This window comes from Dermacentor silvarum, chromosome 6, assembly GCF_013339745.2.
Source record: "Dermacentor silvarum isolate Dsil-2018 chromosome 6, BIME_Dsil_1.4, whole genome shotgun sequence".
NCBI classification, from domain to species: domain Eukaryota; kingdom Metazoa; phylum Arthropoda; class Arachnida; order Ixodida; family Ixodidae; genus Dermacentor; species Dermacentor silvarum.
In genome coordinates this window covers 15,451,369-15,466,963 of record NC_051159.1, presented here as the reverse complement: position 1 = coordinate 15,466,963, position 15,595 = coordinate 15,451,369, and the positions used below count along the sequence as shown (strand labels likewise).

At 46.9% G+C, this 15,595-nt stretch overlaps 1 protein-coding gene across 2 annotated transcripts in view; it reads right to left on the bottom strand.

The window, feature by feature from the left end:
- Positions 1 to 352: 352 nt before the first annotated feature.
- Positions 353 to 15,595, bottom strand: part of LOC119455301 (ubiquitin carboxyl-terminal hydrolase 8-like) — a 176,348-nt gene continuing 161,105 nt past the window's right edge. For both annotated transcript variants that reach the window (XM_037716700.2, XM_049668693.1), the window contains exons 22-24: positions 3,978 to 4,008; positions 1,746 to 1,834; positions 353 to 772 (exon numbers count right to left, since the gene is read on the bottom strand). In XM_037716700.2, coding sequence (XP_037572628.1) covers positions 704 to 772; positions 1,746 to 1,834; positions 3,978 to 4,008 — 189 coding nt within the window. In that variant the 3' untranslated portion in view covers positions 353 to 703. The remainder of the gene's footprint in view (positions 773 to 1,745; positions 1,835 to 3,977; positions 4,009 to 15,595) is intronic.

Genomic DNA, 15,595 nt, shown 5'->3' with positions numbered 1-15,595 from the left:
AAAGAGTGAAATAGGTTTAGCTGTTTTATTAGTAAATCACCTTTCTCCAATACCAAAAAAAAAGCCATTCTTACAATAACAAGAGGGTTGCTTAGCCAGAAAACATGAAAATACAGAAGACGAGTGGCAATTCCCCCTGAAGCTCGCACCGACCTGCTATGACGTTGGGCATTTAGACATCCTCAGCTTGGGCTTAGTTAATTTGTTATTCGTAAAGATGGGCTGTATTTTATTCTCAAGTGCCAGTGTCTGAACTGACCAAGTATCGAGAGCTCTCACTGAACCCCAACGGCCCAAATATACCTTTAAACTCAGTCAATTAGCACAGAGAAAAACAGAAAAAGAGCAGACAGACAAAAGTTAAAAATGTCTTTATTTACTACACATACACATGTCGGTAGCAACATTACGCATTATTTATATATCTACACATGATCACCCTGCGCCTTTTGCAGTTCTACAAACTAATTCTGTACAGCAAGGCAAGCCACATCTCATACAAGCATCAAGGAGCAACACTGAAAAAAAATTTCGCATTATATACATCTAATTACCTCGCCTTAGAAGACTTCCTTATACTTGTTTTTGTGGCGTTATACTCTAAATACAATACTATACGTAAAATAAATTTATTGTTGTACTGCCAACAAATATCACTTCTCGTATATTCTAATCAATATGCAAATCTCGCCATGGCCAAGCCTTAGGAGTGGGAGGTGAACTGATGTCGCATATCCACAGACGTGTAGAAAAGTATGTATGCATTTCTTTTCTGAAAAAAAAAAGAGAGAAATAAGCATGCGATAAGCAATGAAAAAAGTCACTTTAATCAGAAACAGAATGCTGTTAAAGACACTTGAGCATCTTCAGTCAGTGGTTGGTCACACTGGCTATCTGTACCCCGTTACAGTGATTATACACAACTGTCATATACCTTACAAGCCACATCATTGTGAAAACATTTGCTCAGCTAATAAAGATCAGCAGACTTCAGCCATTCCTCCAGCTCTGAACTCAATTTGACAGAAATTATTCCCCAAAAACCTCCAGGTTTGTACTCATTTAACTGGATGCAAGGGCAATATGACAGCAATGACAATGATGACATCATGATGATGGCAAGTTGACGACAATGAAAGATGCTATGGCATAAAGAAATGGAAGGCACGAACCCCATTTCGAGCTTGTAAGTCCTGCCGCAGCAAATTGTTGCATGTGGCGTTCATGTTTTACAGGAGGTAACCCACTGAGGGTCGACTTTTTTTGCAAATACCGTACTCCTGTAGTCAATTATTTTAAGTAGTATTGCAGTTTCCAGTAGCAGGAAATGACTGAAAATTCATGAATACAGCAAAAATTCATTGCTAGCAATATTTTATCTCAAAAGCGCTTTACCTGTTGGCTATGCACTGCACTGCACACATTTTGCTTGCTCCCATTGAGAGGAAGTACGTAAAAGTTTTCCGATTGCAGTAACAGCAACAACGTTAAATTGACCCATACATGCAACCTGTGGCAACTAAGAGTGTAAGCTGAAGCTGTACGATAGAGCACTGCAGTGCACAGGTCAACTTCTAGCCTCGGCTGCAATGAAACTCGCTTTCTTCATGAAACCCATGGTCTAGAAACTTTTTTGTTTCCAACTTTACCAATGGCTTCAAATGTGAGGCCCGCATAGCCTTCACATGAAGTAGTAGCAACACACATAGAGAATTTAAAAAAAAAAAGTGCTGTTGTGCACTCACATCAGATTCAGATAAAGTAACTTCCGTCACAGATGCATCGTCGTACATGTACCACTGGCCTCCAAGACCAGCACGGCAATAGGCAATATCTGTGGCAAAGACAAAAAGAAAACACGCATTTCATTCAGAAACATTCCTGAAGCGACACACTGTTTGACAAACGGCACACCAGATGGCACTTTAACCTCGCAGACTAAATTTTGAGGAAAAAAGAAAAGATTAAGGGGATGTATGGAAAAATGTTGCAATCAAAAGCCTGTATAGCATACCTGATTAAATCAAGTAGGCGAGGTGACGATTTGTCACCGCCCCGATTCAAAGGGGATGCCAATAAATCGTCATCATCATCTAAGTTACCGTATTTATTCGAATATAGGTTGACCTTTTTTTCCCTGGAAATGTTACCCTTAATTAGCTATCGACAAATATTTGTGACTAAAGCTAATGCTAATGGAGTTTCAGTGACTAAAGCCAAGCTAATGGAGTTTCAGTGTGGAACAGGGCCGCCGCCGGAGCCACCGGCTCCGTACTCGCTGAGTATGTGAGCGCTCACCGAGACAAAAACAAAGTCCACAACCACGTCAGCCGGGGCAGCACGCACTTGCCCTGTTCGACGCAACTTTGGAGCATAAACCGCTGTGCTGCCAGGGCTGAAGTGGTGTCTTCCTGCGGAAACACACAAGTGTGTTTCTGGTTAAAGAATCACTTGTTTATTGGTTGTTTGGTTGCTTCCCTCTGCGTCGCCATTTTGCTATCATTTTTATGTGACGGTTCGCATTTGCTGTTGCGCGGCTGTGCGACAATGTCACGTCGGCAGAGCTACACCGCTGACTTCAAGCATCAAGTGAGACTTTTTGCCGAGAACTCCAACAACTGCGCCACTCAGTGCGAGTTCGAAGTGAATGAAAAGCTGGTTAGGGGTTGGAGGAAGCAGCGGGACCAACTTTTTGCGTGCAATGGGTGGTGGTGTGCTTTTAGCAGCCCAGCAACCAGGAGACATGACGCTCTCGAGAAAGAACTGAGGCTTCATGTGGAAGAGGAGCGTGCAAAGGGTGTCCTGCGAGGACATTCAGACGAAAGGCCAGCAGTTGGTGCAACGAGATGGGATCGGCCGGTCAATCTTTAAAGCGAGTCGGGGTTGGGTCCTAAAGTTCATGTGGTGCAACAGGACTTTCCCTTCCGACGAGGACAAATTTCCTGACAGTTCTGACAAGGATGCGGCTTGTGGCAGCGACTAGCGAGTGGCTGAGCCGGGCTTATAGTAAATAAAGGTGTGTCACGTTCCAACTTTTCCGTTTCTCAAAAGATATGGGCCAACCCATATTCGAATAATTTTGTTTAATTTCTCGGAGAGCACAATATCTAGGGGTTGACCTATATTCGTGCTCGACGTATTTTTGAGCAAATACGGTACATAATCAATAAATATATTTAAAGCCACACACTCCCGCAGTTATGTGCAGAGGGTAAATGATAAACTAGGCAAAATCATGCAAAAGAGGTGCAACTTCCACAAGACTGTGTTCTCGGGTACTGGATCATCATCTGTAACACACAGAAGAATGTCTTGTGTTCGCCAAGAACTCCCTGCTGTGCAATTATTTCATAAATGTTGATTTTATACAAAGGAACCTTGAGCCACTAGTAGCCAAATTGCATGTACAGCTGAGAGCAAAAGTTTGCAGAACACAGGAGCGGTAACCAAACTGCACTGCTGCACTTATTGACGATGGCATGCTTGTGTTCAAGACTTGTGTACTGCGAATGTGAATTCCTTTTTATCTGGCAGTGGGCTCTTACTGCACCTGAATTCACCTAAAAATGCTTATTCCTGGAGACTAAATCAGCCTGTACAACTGAAAACATCCAAGTCTCAAAACTAGATAATCTAGAAGCACTAGAGTAAGCCAAGATAGCTTGGGAATGGCTCGGTTAATTGAAAATAGAATGACTTAGCATGGAAACAGTTAAAGGGATAAACCATAGTTAAAGCTAATTTATTACCTTGGCTTTTTTTGTACGGACTAGGAAGCAAACAACACAGTTTCTGAACATAAACTGCTCAATACTATACAACTGCATAATAATATTAGCAAGTGGAGGAAAAAATGTTAGCAATGTGTCAGGAAAAAAAAAAAAGAAGCTTAATGTGGGCTGAATTTTAGCAGTAGTTGAATGAAAACATTATGTAATGAGCATATTGAAAGGAACTGGACTGAAGTGCCAACTTACAGTGTCCGGTAGCCAATGTCCCGTAGTGGTTCTTTGAAAAGAGAGAAAGAACAAAACAGCAGCATTGAGCAAATGTGTCGTGAAATCCATACAGGGAAAAAATAAAACTAAGAAGAATAAGAAACCTTGCATTCACACGGAATGTTTTTGGTAGGCTGCTGGCATACTGAACTATGTCTGCATGGGGCAGGTTTGTGCCTTTTGTTTCCATACCGTTATATTATGTAGCGAGTAGGATACACGAAAAGGCTGTGCATGTGTCCACAGCCTTCAACATTTACACAGCCTTGTAATGATAACTTTTATGAGGTTTAGCCCATGTGTATGCAATGCAGGCAGCATAAGAAGATACCTCGATTTTCTGTAAGTGGGCTCTGTGGTAGTTCTATGAGAATAAGCCTGTGTGCTGCAACTTTTGTGCATGCTAAACTGTGCTAACATAAACAAACAAACAATTATTTGCATGTGATCTTACTGAACCAAACGCTGCTTCCTTCACATTATACACAATACCTGTCACACATGTTTCCAAAACAGAGCGCACATGACAAAACTAGGACTAAGTCTTATGGTGATCTGTTGGCTGCAGGCACTTTGCTGAACTAACAGCATATAGACATTTATGGCTCTACAATCCTCTGTACTCTGCACCCCAAAAAATAACTTCGGTAACAGTGAGCACAGCACTGTCATTTGGCAATATGTGCATGCATGCATGAATATTAAACAACTTGAAATTTTTGATTACCATATTTATTCGAATCTAAGGCAAGGTTCTTTTCCAGAATTTTTAGCCTAGAAGTCACCCCCGGCCTTATAAGCGAATTTTGCCTTTAGGTGTGGCTACATGGCAGCGCACGTTTCAGTGCCATGAAGCCACACCTAAAGGCAAAATTCGTATATAACCAGCACTTTGCGTGTTGAGGCTCGAACCTTCCCCCTACCACCTATTTAATGGTCGCCATTTTTCATTTTGGCTGTGTTAGTAATTCAATATTTCAGGCGATCCCCGCCGAGTCTCGATAATCTGTCGGCTACTCTGTATCGCCTTATATTGGGGTGCATATCCAAGTTTTTTTTTTCTTGGTTTCCCTTATAATCTGGCCACCTTATAATCAAATAAATACGGTAAATACCATGATATTCGGTATTTGCTTCTGTATGAATTTTAGTATACGAAGTTTCTGAAGTATTCAGAACAAATGAATAAAGTTTTAAAACATGGACCACCGACAGTTTCACTTTGAATGAGCAAGCCACACTGTCATTGACATGGCTCATAGCAAAAAACAAGTGTCACAGTTTCGTCTGAAAGGCGAAGCATCGATTGCGATAGCAAATTAGTAGACAGCTCTACGAAGTAAGGATATTAGTTTTATTGGCCAAATAAACTTCAAACATTCGCTTACTAACTAAATTAACAAGTACGGTATCATGGGCGTACAGGTAAAAATGAACACATCTGGCTCGATGACTGCAGAAACTCGCTGTCAAAACAGTGGAGTGGGGAAGCGCGGTAGCAGTAGCGAGTGAATTGACGTTCCTGCTGTCTCTCGTTTCAACACGAACTAAACATCGAAAGTGCAACGCATATGAAGCTACCGGCACTCTGCACACTTTGTCCACATCACAGATCACATTCAAGGCCTGCGTGGCCGCGTCGAAAGCAGCAGCCGCCGGAGTACACCGCCCCCCTCCCCATAAGTCTATAGCAGGTACACAAGTACACAGGTATCCATATCAGCACGTTAAAATGTCCGATGCCCTCGAAATGTCCTCGAGCGCTGCCTTCCCGCTTTCCTCCTTTCGCGTGCTGAGTCGCCAGTTCCCCTTGCGCCATTGGTGCCGCAGCACAACGTCGCCCCCCCTCCCTCCCATCCCTCCACGGCCTTTCACGTGATGATCGCATTGGCTCTCCGCGAAAGCCGCATCCCTCGCACGCTTTCACTCGCACATACAGCATACGGCGCACAGCGACGATTTTATCACCCTTGGACTTTATACAGAACCTCATGGCGATGACGACGGCAGAAATCCGCTTGAAGTGTCCATATAGTTGCTATCGCAAAAAAAAAAAAAAATTGGCTGAGGTTTAACTCTTGTAAACCTAGTTATCACGAGTGAAAGGTCTGTTTGGCTTGGTTTTGCAAAGACTATGCACACAGTGTTTCGTTATTGCACGCATCCGCGCTTGGTAAGCTTCTCTATAGCGTGCTAATCTGGGCCTCCTTTGCTCCATTGTTTCAGCAGCCAAATTCGTCTTTGCTTGAGATTTCGCAGCCTGCCGTCTAGCTATATCTGCTGGATGAATTGATTCAGCCTGTCGCTTGCACTGAAGCGCACGCACAGACGGCCCAGCCGGCATGCCATTCATGGAGAGACTGAGCGACCAAGCAGCCGTTAAACCCTCGCCTAGTCACGTGGTACCGCAGCAGTGAGGCTCCGAGCAAGTGCAGCTGCGACGCCTCTCCACAGCGAGTCACGTGGTGTGACGTCACACCTGCCACACTTGCGCTCCGGCAGCTCAAGGCCATTGTGACGCGACGCAAGGCCTTGCGAGACGTGGCATAGTAGAGTATTATTATTAGTACTACAGTAGAACCTCGCTGTTACGTTCCCGGGTGCTGCGTTTTCCCGGCTGTTACGTCGTTTTCGGCCGGTCCCGGCACAGCTCCCATAGAACCCAATGCATTGGTAACCCCGCTGTTACGTCGCAACTGTGGGACCGTTCCCGCATCATACGTTGCGAACTGCCACACCGCGCCGGCCCGAGCGGCCATTTTGACTTTTCATGTCGCTTGGCTTGGTTGCTTGACGATGGCATTGGCCGCCCAAAGTGTTGGCGGCGACATTTATTACGTATTTTCGGTTTCCGCCAGCAAAAGTATGGCCTTTGATATCCGCTTTTGCTATCTAAAGATGATGTCTATGACGCGTTGCGGCCCTAAAATTGGTTTTGGCTCATAGATGTTCCGTATAAACTCCAAGGGCGATAACGCCGTCGCCGCGCGCCGCGCGCCGTATGCTTTCTTTCGCGCGCGAGACGTAGTCGTCGAGTCCCCTCGCACGCTTTCACTCGCACATACAGCATACGTCGCCGCGCGCCGTATGCTGTATGTGCGAGTGAAAGCGTGCGAGGGAAGCGCGACGTATGCTGTATGTGCGAGTGAAAGCGTGCGAGGGAAGCGCGATGTATGCTGTATGTGCGAGTGAAAGCGTGCGAGGGAAGCCGCGCGGCCGTATGCTGAATGTGCGAGTGAAAGCGTGCGAGGGGAGCCGACGACCGCGTCTCGCGCGCGAAAGAAAAGCAGGGAGGAAGCGCGCCTTCTTCCGTTGCGCTCGAGGCACCAGCGAGGGAGCGAGGGGGGGTAGCGGGCAGTGTTGTGCTCTGGCATCATACTGCGCGGCGGCGCGCGCGCGGTCCCTATCTTGAAAGCGATCTGCGTGGGGGCACATTCTACGCAGTGTAGGTGCGTCGGCGGCTCGTGGCTTTGTGTGTGCTGCGTGTTCTCGGCGCTCAGTTTGGGTTGAAGCGATAGACAACAGCACGAAGGTCACTTCGCTCGCTTCTGCAGCGGCGTTTAACTGCGCGTGTCCGCGCTCATCGAGTGTGATGTGTTCATGTTTGCCTGTGGGCGCTGACACTATGTTTGTTAATTAGTTAATAACTGAATGTTTACAAGTTTATACAGACGATAAAACTACTATTCTTACTTTGTATAGCTCATCGTAATCGATACTTCGGCTGTCGGGCGAAACTACTTTTTGTCGCACGTAAGAATTAAAATAATATTGTGTGCAGTTCAACACTACTCCCATTTCTCAATTTTTCCTGTTTCCTGGCTCTTGCGTTTCCCGGCTTTTACGGTCCCGTGAAAAACGTAACAGCGGGGTTCTACTGTATTATTATTATTGGCAGTCCAGCGGAGCGTGTGAGCCTGTCATAATCGCCTTGTTCTTCTTGGTAGCTCTGCGTGCGTCGTAGCACTCGAAAACGGTCGACGTGCCTGGTCTATCTGTCGCATGTAACCTGCTTCGTATGGATCGCAAGCACTGCAGCATCTGATGGCATCAACCCACCAGACACCTGACACTTGCACGTGCTGAGCTGGCATCGATCAGCGATGTTAAGTACCGGCCAATCAAAGCATCACACAAAGAACTGGAAACTATAAAACTGAGCATTCCCCAACAATCAATTGCAATGCGGCAGAGCGTGTGAGCCTGTCATAATCGCCTTGTTCTTCTTGTTAGGTAAGAACAGTCGCCTTTCAATTTCGGTTGTTTTTACCTTTCTCTGCCGGACTGACTCGTAGAGCTCATGAAAGTACCTTGTTTTCTTTTATCATGGTATTAGAAGAGTGCATTGCATGCCACAGTGCGTTATCCGATGATGGCCGTTTTATGTCATGCGCTGAATGTAAACATGGCTACCATTTGGGCCAACCTTGTTCAGGCATAGCACCTAGTACTTTTGGGACTAAGAGCCAAGCTAAGCTAGAAACTTGGGTCTGCAAAACCCGTCGAGCTGGCAGGCAGCGAGACGCTTCAGCATCGCAGATGGAGTGTAGCCAGACAGGGAACGGCAGTTCTGTGCAGCCATCCTTGGTTTCTGAGCTCAAAGAAATAAAAGACAGTATTGCTTCTTTGTTAACTCTGCATGCAAAAGTGGATTTCCTGCTTCTGCTGAAAACTGAGCTTACTAAGCTTTCCATGAGTGTTAAAGAACTAGAGGAATCAGTCTCATTTGTTTCGAAGCAGTATGATTCAGTGGTGGAGGAGATGAAAGCTAACAAAGAGCGCAAAAAGGCCCAGGAAGAGGAAATTGTGCGCTTGAATGAAGTAGTCAAGGCCCAAGCGACACAGCTTGAGCTTCTGCAGGATGTACAAAATGAGAACAGTACAATAGGAAGAATAACTTGGAAATTGAAGGCCTACCACTGGAACAAAATGAAAACCTTAGGCATGTTTTATCAGAGGTAGCCATCAAGCTAGAGCTAGCAAGGTTTCCAAGAACTGATGTAGAGGCGGTGCATCGCGTGCCTAGTAAACGTAAACCGATCCCGACAGTCCTGATATGGTTCACTTCTGTAGCAGCAAGAGAATCTTGGTTTGATACACGAGGAAAGCTACGGCACCAGAATGGTTCTCTACCCAAATTGTTTTTCAACGATATCTTGACAAAGGCAAATCGTAGTTTGTTTTAGCGTGCAAGAACAGTGTCTAAGGAGAAAGGGTAGAGGTTCGCCTGGGTTAAAGGCGGTAAGATTTTTTGTAAAGAAGGACGAAGGTGCACCTTTGATCTGAGTAATCAGGCCAGCTGATATTGCTAGGATTGTGTAAGCAGCATGGTGTCTAGTTTCTGTGTGGTTCCTTATATTAGAAATTTCAAAAATACGTTTGGCCTGAGGTTACAACATAATATTACTCTCGTCAGCGTAAACATAAGAAGGCTCCGAAAGTACTGGAATGAATTTAGAGAGATAGCGGAAGCGGCTAGCAAATACACTGACGCTTTTTTTCTGACTGAAATAAATGTACCCCATGTTGGTGCTGATATGTTTACGCTGTCTGGTTATCGTTCACATTTCGTGACCCGGTCACGAGGGCGAGAAGGTGGTATAGCGATTTTTGTTCATGACATGTATGTTACGCCTGGAGTAGACATTATGTTCGTTCATGCGGAATGCCTGACCATAAAAATAAATCTTTAAAATGCAGATTTAATCCTCCTCTTGATATATCATCCACCATGTAATAGTGTGACGCAATTCTTGGCAGAGCTCGTTGAAATACTGGGCAAATGGGGTCCAGCTGTGCAGGTATGCTTAGGTGGTGATTTGAACAGAAATACGCTATGCGTCACGTCAACTACTGTTTCCGATTACTTATCCATTTTGTCTTCTTATGGTTTGGAATCCATCATAAATCATTCGACTAGAGAACAGTGCTTAAATAACCGAGTAGTAGTGTCCTGCATAGACCACATTGTGGTGCACGCATCTGACTATTCCTTCGCTGCTTGCGTTATAAATCAGAGGTTAGCCGACCACTATTTTGTGGCCTGTCGCCTTTTGAAGCCTTCTCTAGCTGTAGAACATCAATTGGTTAGGAACACAAAAAGAAATAAAATGGAAATTCAAATGACTAGTACAAAAATGTTTGACCAACACATAACTAATTTTGACTGGTCTTTGCTGATTGATGGCAGTGCACCCAATAAGGTATACAAAAAGTTCTCAACTTCAACACCTTGAGCGCCTAAGTACATACTATATTTACTCGATTCTAACGCACACCCGTTTTCCATGACCAAAAAAGAAAAAGATCCTTTACAGTACCATGCACCTCATGCTCTCATACAGAAATACAACTTTCTCTCGTTTGGAAAAACAAAGATTTACTCCCGGTGCACTAAAATTGCAACGAATAAAAGAAGTCCCAGTTTCACCCGAAAGGCAAAGCATCAATTGCGATAGCAGTTTTATCGGCCGTATAACACTTGCAAACATTTGCTTACCAAATAAATTAACAAGCACGGTGTCACACGTGCACACGCAAACATGAACACTTCTTGCTCGTTGACTGTGGAAACTTGCTGTCAAAACACTGGAGTGACAAAGCGCGGTAAGCAAATTGACCTTCGTGCTAGCATGCCTCTCGCTTCAACGCGACTCGGCGAAAACACAGTGCGCAGCAGACTCTCCACGTCGCAGATCGCTTTTAAGATAGGGCCAAGGCGATCGTATCGCCGAAGTGGATCGTCGCAAAATACGTCCTGCTTTGGTGCACTGAAACCTTTTCACATTGCTTTGCTGGTGAAAATCCTCTCCTTCTTTTTGTGCCAGTCCCGCACGCAAGTTTCGGTGAACGCCCGTGATGAGGCCCGATTTCTGTCCATCTCCGCACACAAGATCATTTTCCTTCTAAATGCGGCATCATGATGAGCTCGACATTTTATAGTGATAGAGCAGACGCAGAAAACAGGAAGGCTAATGCCTAAGCACGTGTACTGCAGCCCATGGAGGAAGCTACGGCAGCTAGGCTAGAGTGTAGCTAGGCTCGAAGCGCGTGCTAGGTGGCCATTTTGAAATGCCGACGGCTATGTGGTAACGCAGATTTAGGGTCGCACTCAATTCTAATGCGCACGCAATTTTCGGACCTGTTTTATTGAAAAAAAATTTCGCGTTAGATTCGAGTAAATACGGTATACTGTTATGAAAAAGTGCAGAAATAATGTTAGCTGGCTGAATGCCGATATTATGCATGCCATATCGTTTAGGTATTGGCTCTGGAAGCGCTGCAAACATTCTCCTAAAAGTGAGGGCTTAAAAGCTGATTATAAAATGGCAAGAAACAGGGTAATCTGGCTTTTGCGACCAGCGAAAAGAGTGTATTTTTTAAATAAATTCAACCAATCGCGCAAAAGTCCTGTGAAAATGTGGTCTATAATAAATAATCTTAGGAGAGGAAGTGACGTGCTTTCTAATCCTATTGACTCATTTCCAGATGACAAAACAGTGTTAGTTAACGCATTCAACCGTTTCTTCTTGCGTGCTTCTGAAAGCGCTTTATCCCAATAGGAACATCATTGTACGTTGCATTCACTTTTACGCCTAGCTTCTCAATGCTTGACCTGAAAAGGATTCTTTTTAGTTTTCGGTAAAGTAAACCACCAGGAATAGATGGCATATGAGTAGGCACTCTGCGAAGAAACTTCGATGTGCTTGCGAACGTCTTGCTTTTTTTAATTAATGGCTTTTCAGAAACCGCAGTAATTCCCAAGACTCTGAAAATGACTATAGTTAAGCCACTATATAAAGGAGGAAGGAAAGATAAGGTTGAAAATTATAGACCAATCTCAATTTTGCCGGTACCTTCCCAGATACAGTGTAGACCGGTTATAACGTAAGTCGCCGGAGTCGCGAATATCCGCACTATAAACGGTACCGCACTATAACCAAAGCAACAATTTTCAAGGCCCGCACATATGCAAAACATGTGCACCGAGCCACCACGCGTATGCGACAGTCGAGGAATGCGGCTAGAACGTTTGCATTCAATTTACAGTCGAATATTGCTAATTCGAACCAAATCACGCGGCGGCGCCTTCGACCGGCATTGCTCCGGCACCGCCATAGAGTAAAATCTTAGGAGAGACCCGTCAATGTCGCGCGTGAACAAAAAAAAAAAAAAAAAAGAATGCGGTGGAAATTTCACGCTCTCTCAGATGGCAAGGTCGCCGATTCTGCGTTGCGCCGAAACATGCATGTACGTGCCGACGTCTGAGCCACGCGTAGAAAATGGCAGTGAACCCTTCTTTCTCCTTATGCTTCCTCTACTTTCTAGTCACGTGTTGACCTTGCACGCTGCAGCTATGGCGCAGAGGGAAGCAGCGGCACTGTCCCAGGCCGGCCAACGAAACTACCCACGCCGGCAAACGCCCGCTTCCCGATAACGGCAGAAAACGAAACTCCGGGGAGCTGGCGCCGGGCCGGCTGGAACGGCGGCAGGTGCGCACGGTGACAGTCGAAAGTGAGGGAGCTACGAGGGAGGGCAAGGGGAGCCACCGAAGGGGCGGAGTTGCCGAGGCGAAATCCGCTTCCCTGCCGCCCTCCTCCCTCACATTCCAGTCTCCACGTGCGCCCTGCCCCGTGCCATGCCGGCGCCGCCCGCTCCCTGAAGTTTTGTTTACTGCCATTATCATGAAGCGAGCGTTGGCCGGCGTTTGCAGTTTCGTGGCCCTCGCTCGCTATGCACACCGTGATATTTCACGACTCGCACTCAAGATTCTGGTTTCAGCCTCACTGGCTGTTCGTTCGCACCACGTGCCCTTCTCCTCCACTTTGTCTCTTTCTTCTTGAGCACTCCTTGGGCCGCCCGGTTGAGGGGAGCGTTCGCAATCTCTGCTGACTTCCGTACTCCCAGGCAGCCTCACTGTAACCGGTATTTCGTGTCCCGCAACTGTACTAGAAGCGATACGTGTATACATGGAGTGCTATGGGAAAATTAACGGGAGTCTGAAAAGACCCCACTATATCCGGTCCTGCACTATAAGCGGTTATGTTATAAGTGGTATATACTGTACTCGAAAAATTCCTGTACGAATACATGACGTCATTTTTAACTAAGTTTTCGATTTTATTGCCCAGGCAGTTTGGTTTCGTTGCGAATCGAGGTACCACAGCGTTTTAGAAGAATTCTCAGATCAAGCATATTCTGCATTTGATAACTTATTCACCTGTGCGCTATTTCTTGACATAGCAAAAGCTTTTGACACAGTGAACCATAACATTCTGCGAGCGAAACTAACTTTAATGAAATTCAGAGAACCATTCCACAACGTACTGCGAAACTACATGTGTGGTAGGTCACAGATAGGTATGGCCGACAAGGAAACCGTCAGTAGCAAGCAATGGCTTACAGCCGGTGTTCCCCAGGGGTCGATTTTATCACCTCTTTTATTTAATATATTCGTAAACAGTCTTCCTCTAGTAATTCCTAAAGGCACTATCTATCAGTATGCTGACGATATGGTAATATTAACAAAGCATATAAATTATGAGAAGGCTCTGGGCGCCCTGCAAAATACAACACATAGTGTAATGTACTGGTTTGCAAAAAATTGTATTAATGTAAATATCAGGAAGACACAGTTAATATTGACACGTATACATGTTTATGTTTCACCGGTGGCCGCTTTCAACTGGCTAACAAATGTTAAACGTTATCGCTCGGCGCAGGACGCGCCTGTATCGGAAGTTTCTAGAACGTTATCGATGCTTCTTTCCATTGCCTGTTTTCACCGACGCTTATGTTATCTGATTGCATGACTGACGCGAATTGTCTAGAACTTTCTGGAAGACACGCAGGCATCAGGGATTAATCTAGAACCTTCGATGACTCAGGTATAAAAGCCGACGCGTTTCGCCGCTGATCAGATTTTCGACGATCGCCGACTGTGTTCGCCGCTATCGTTGTGCTTTGAGTGTACCTTGATTTTGTGGGCACAGGTTCGCCCAATAAACAACCAGTTTCGTCGTACACAGTTTTACGACTGTTTTCTTCAGCGTCACTACTACGTGACATCTGGTGGAGGTGCTAGTGCGTTCATGCAGCGAACGCCCCCGCAAAGCCGCGATCCAAGCCCGAAACCGGAGGACAACGCCAACGTCACCAAGGACCAGCGAGCTAGCCGTAGGCAGCAAGGACTTCTGCCGGAGTACGGACTTCTTCCCGAGAAGACCACAGCGATCAAGGCCAAGTCAACGACCTCAATGGCAGCCCCAGCGTCCCCCATCCTGCTGCAACAACCTCGGGAGCCCCCGACCTTCCGTGGATCATCGGCTGAAGACCCTGAAACCTGGCTGGAGACATACGAGCGGACCGCGACTTTCAACAAATGGAGCGACGACGACAAGCTACGCCATGTCTATTTTTCGTTGGATGACGCTGCTCGGACCTGGTTTGAGAACAGAGAGACCACCCTGGCTACGTGGGACCTCTTTCGTGAAAACTTCGTGAGGACCTTCACGAGTGTCGTACGAAAGGAGAGGGCAGAGGTTCTCCTAGAAACCAGAGTGCAATTGCCGAACGAGAACATCGCGATCTTCACGGAGGAGATGACTCGCCTCTTCCGCCACGCCGACCCCAACATGTCTGAAGAAAAGAAAGTTCGGTTCTTGATGCGGGGCGTCAAAGACCAACTATTCGCCGGATTGATGCGCAACCCGCCCAAGACTGTCGCCGAATTTCTTTCCGAGGCTACAACGATGGAGAAGACGCTTGAAATGCGCGTCAGGCAATACAACCGCCGTGCCCTGACCAACTACGCCGACGCTCAAGCGCTAGGCGCCGACGACCTGCGCGAGACCATCAGAGCGGTCGTTCGCGAGGAGCTGCATAAGTTCTTTCCCCGGTCGCAGCCTCACGTGGCATCTATCGCCGACGTCGTCAAAGACGAACTTCAGCGCTCACTTGGAGTTCCCGATGTGCAGCCACAATCGCCGCAAGCCCAGCCGGAAGCGCTGACCTACGCCGCCGTCGCCCGTCGTCAAGGCCCCCCTCCGCGCTCGCGCCAGGGCCCCGTAACGCCGCAGTTCCATCCTCCACCGCCGCCGCCGCCAGCACGCCCGCCCGTCGCCCAGCGCAGCTACCAGAGGAAGACGGACATTTGGCGCGCTCCCGACCACCGCCCGCTCTGCTATCACTGCGGGGAAGCCGGCCATGTCTACCGCCGATGCCCATACCGCGAAATGGGCCTACGAGGGTTCCCCGTCAACGCGCCGCGTCCCGATCGAGGTGAACGACCGCGCGACATCGCCGACTACCTCGCCGGAGCCCAGTGGCAACCACGACGGCCCTCACGCTCGCCGTCCCCGGGCCGCTACATCTCGCCGCATCGCCGTCAGTACACCGGTCCCAACCGGGGCCGATCTCCGAGCCCTTACCCGGGAAACTAAAGGCAGCAACCGATGGAGGTGCGGTTGCTGTACGACGCAATGCCGAAGATCCTCCGCCGCCGACGACGACGACGATTCGCGAATCATCACGACGAGATATCAGCATGCCGCCTAGCAACAGCCTTGACAGCACTTCGCCGCAGAAAGAAGACCTTC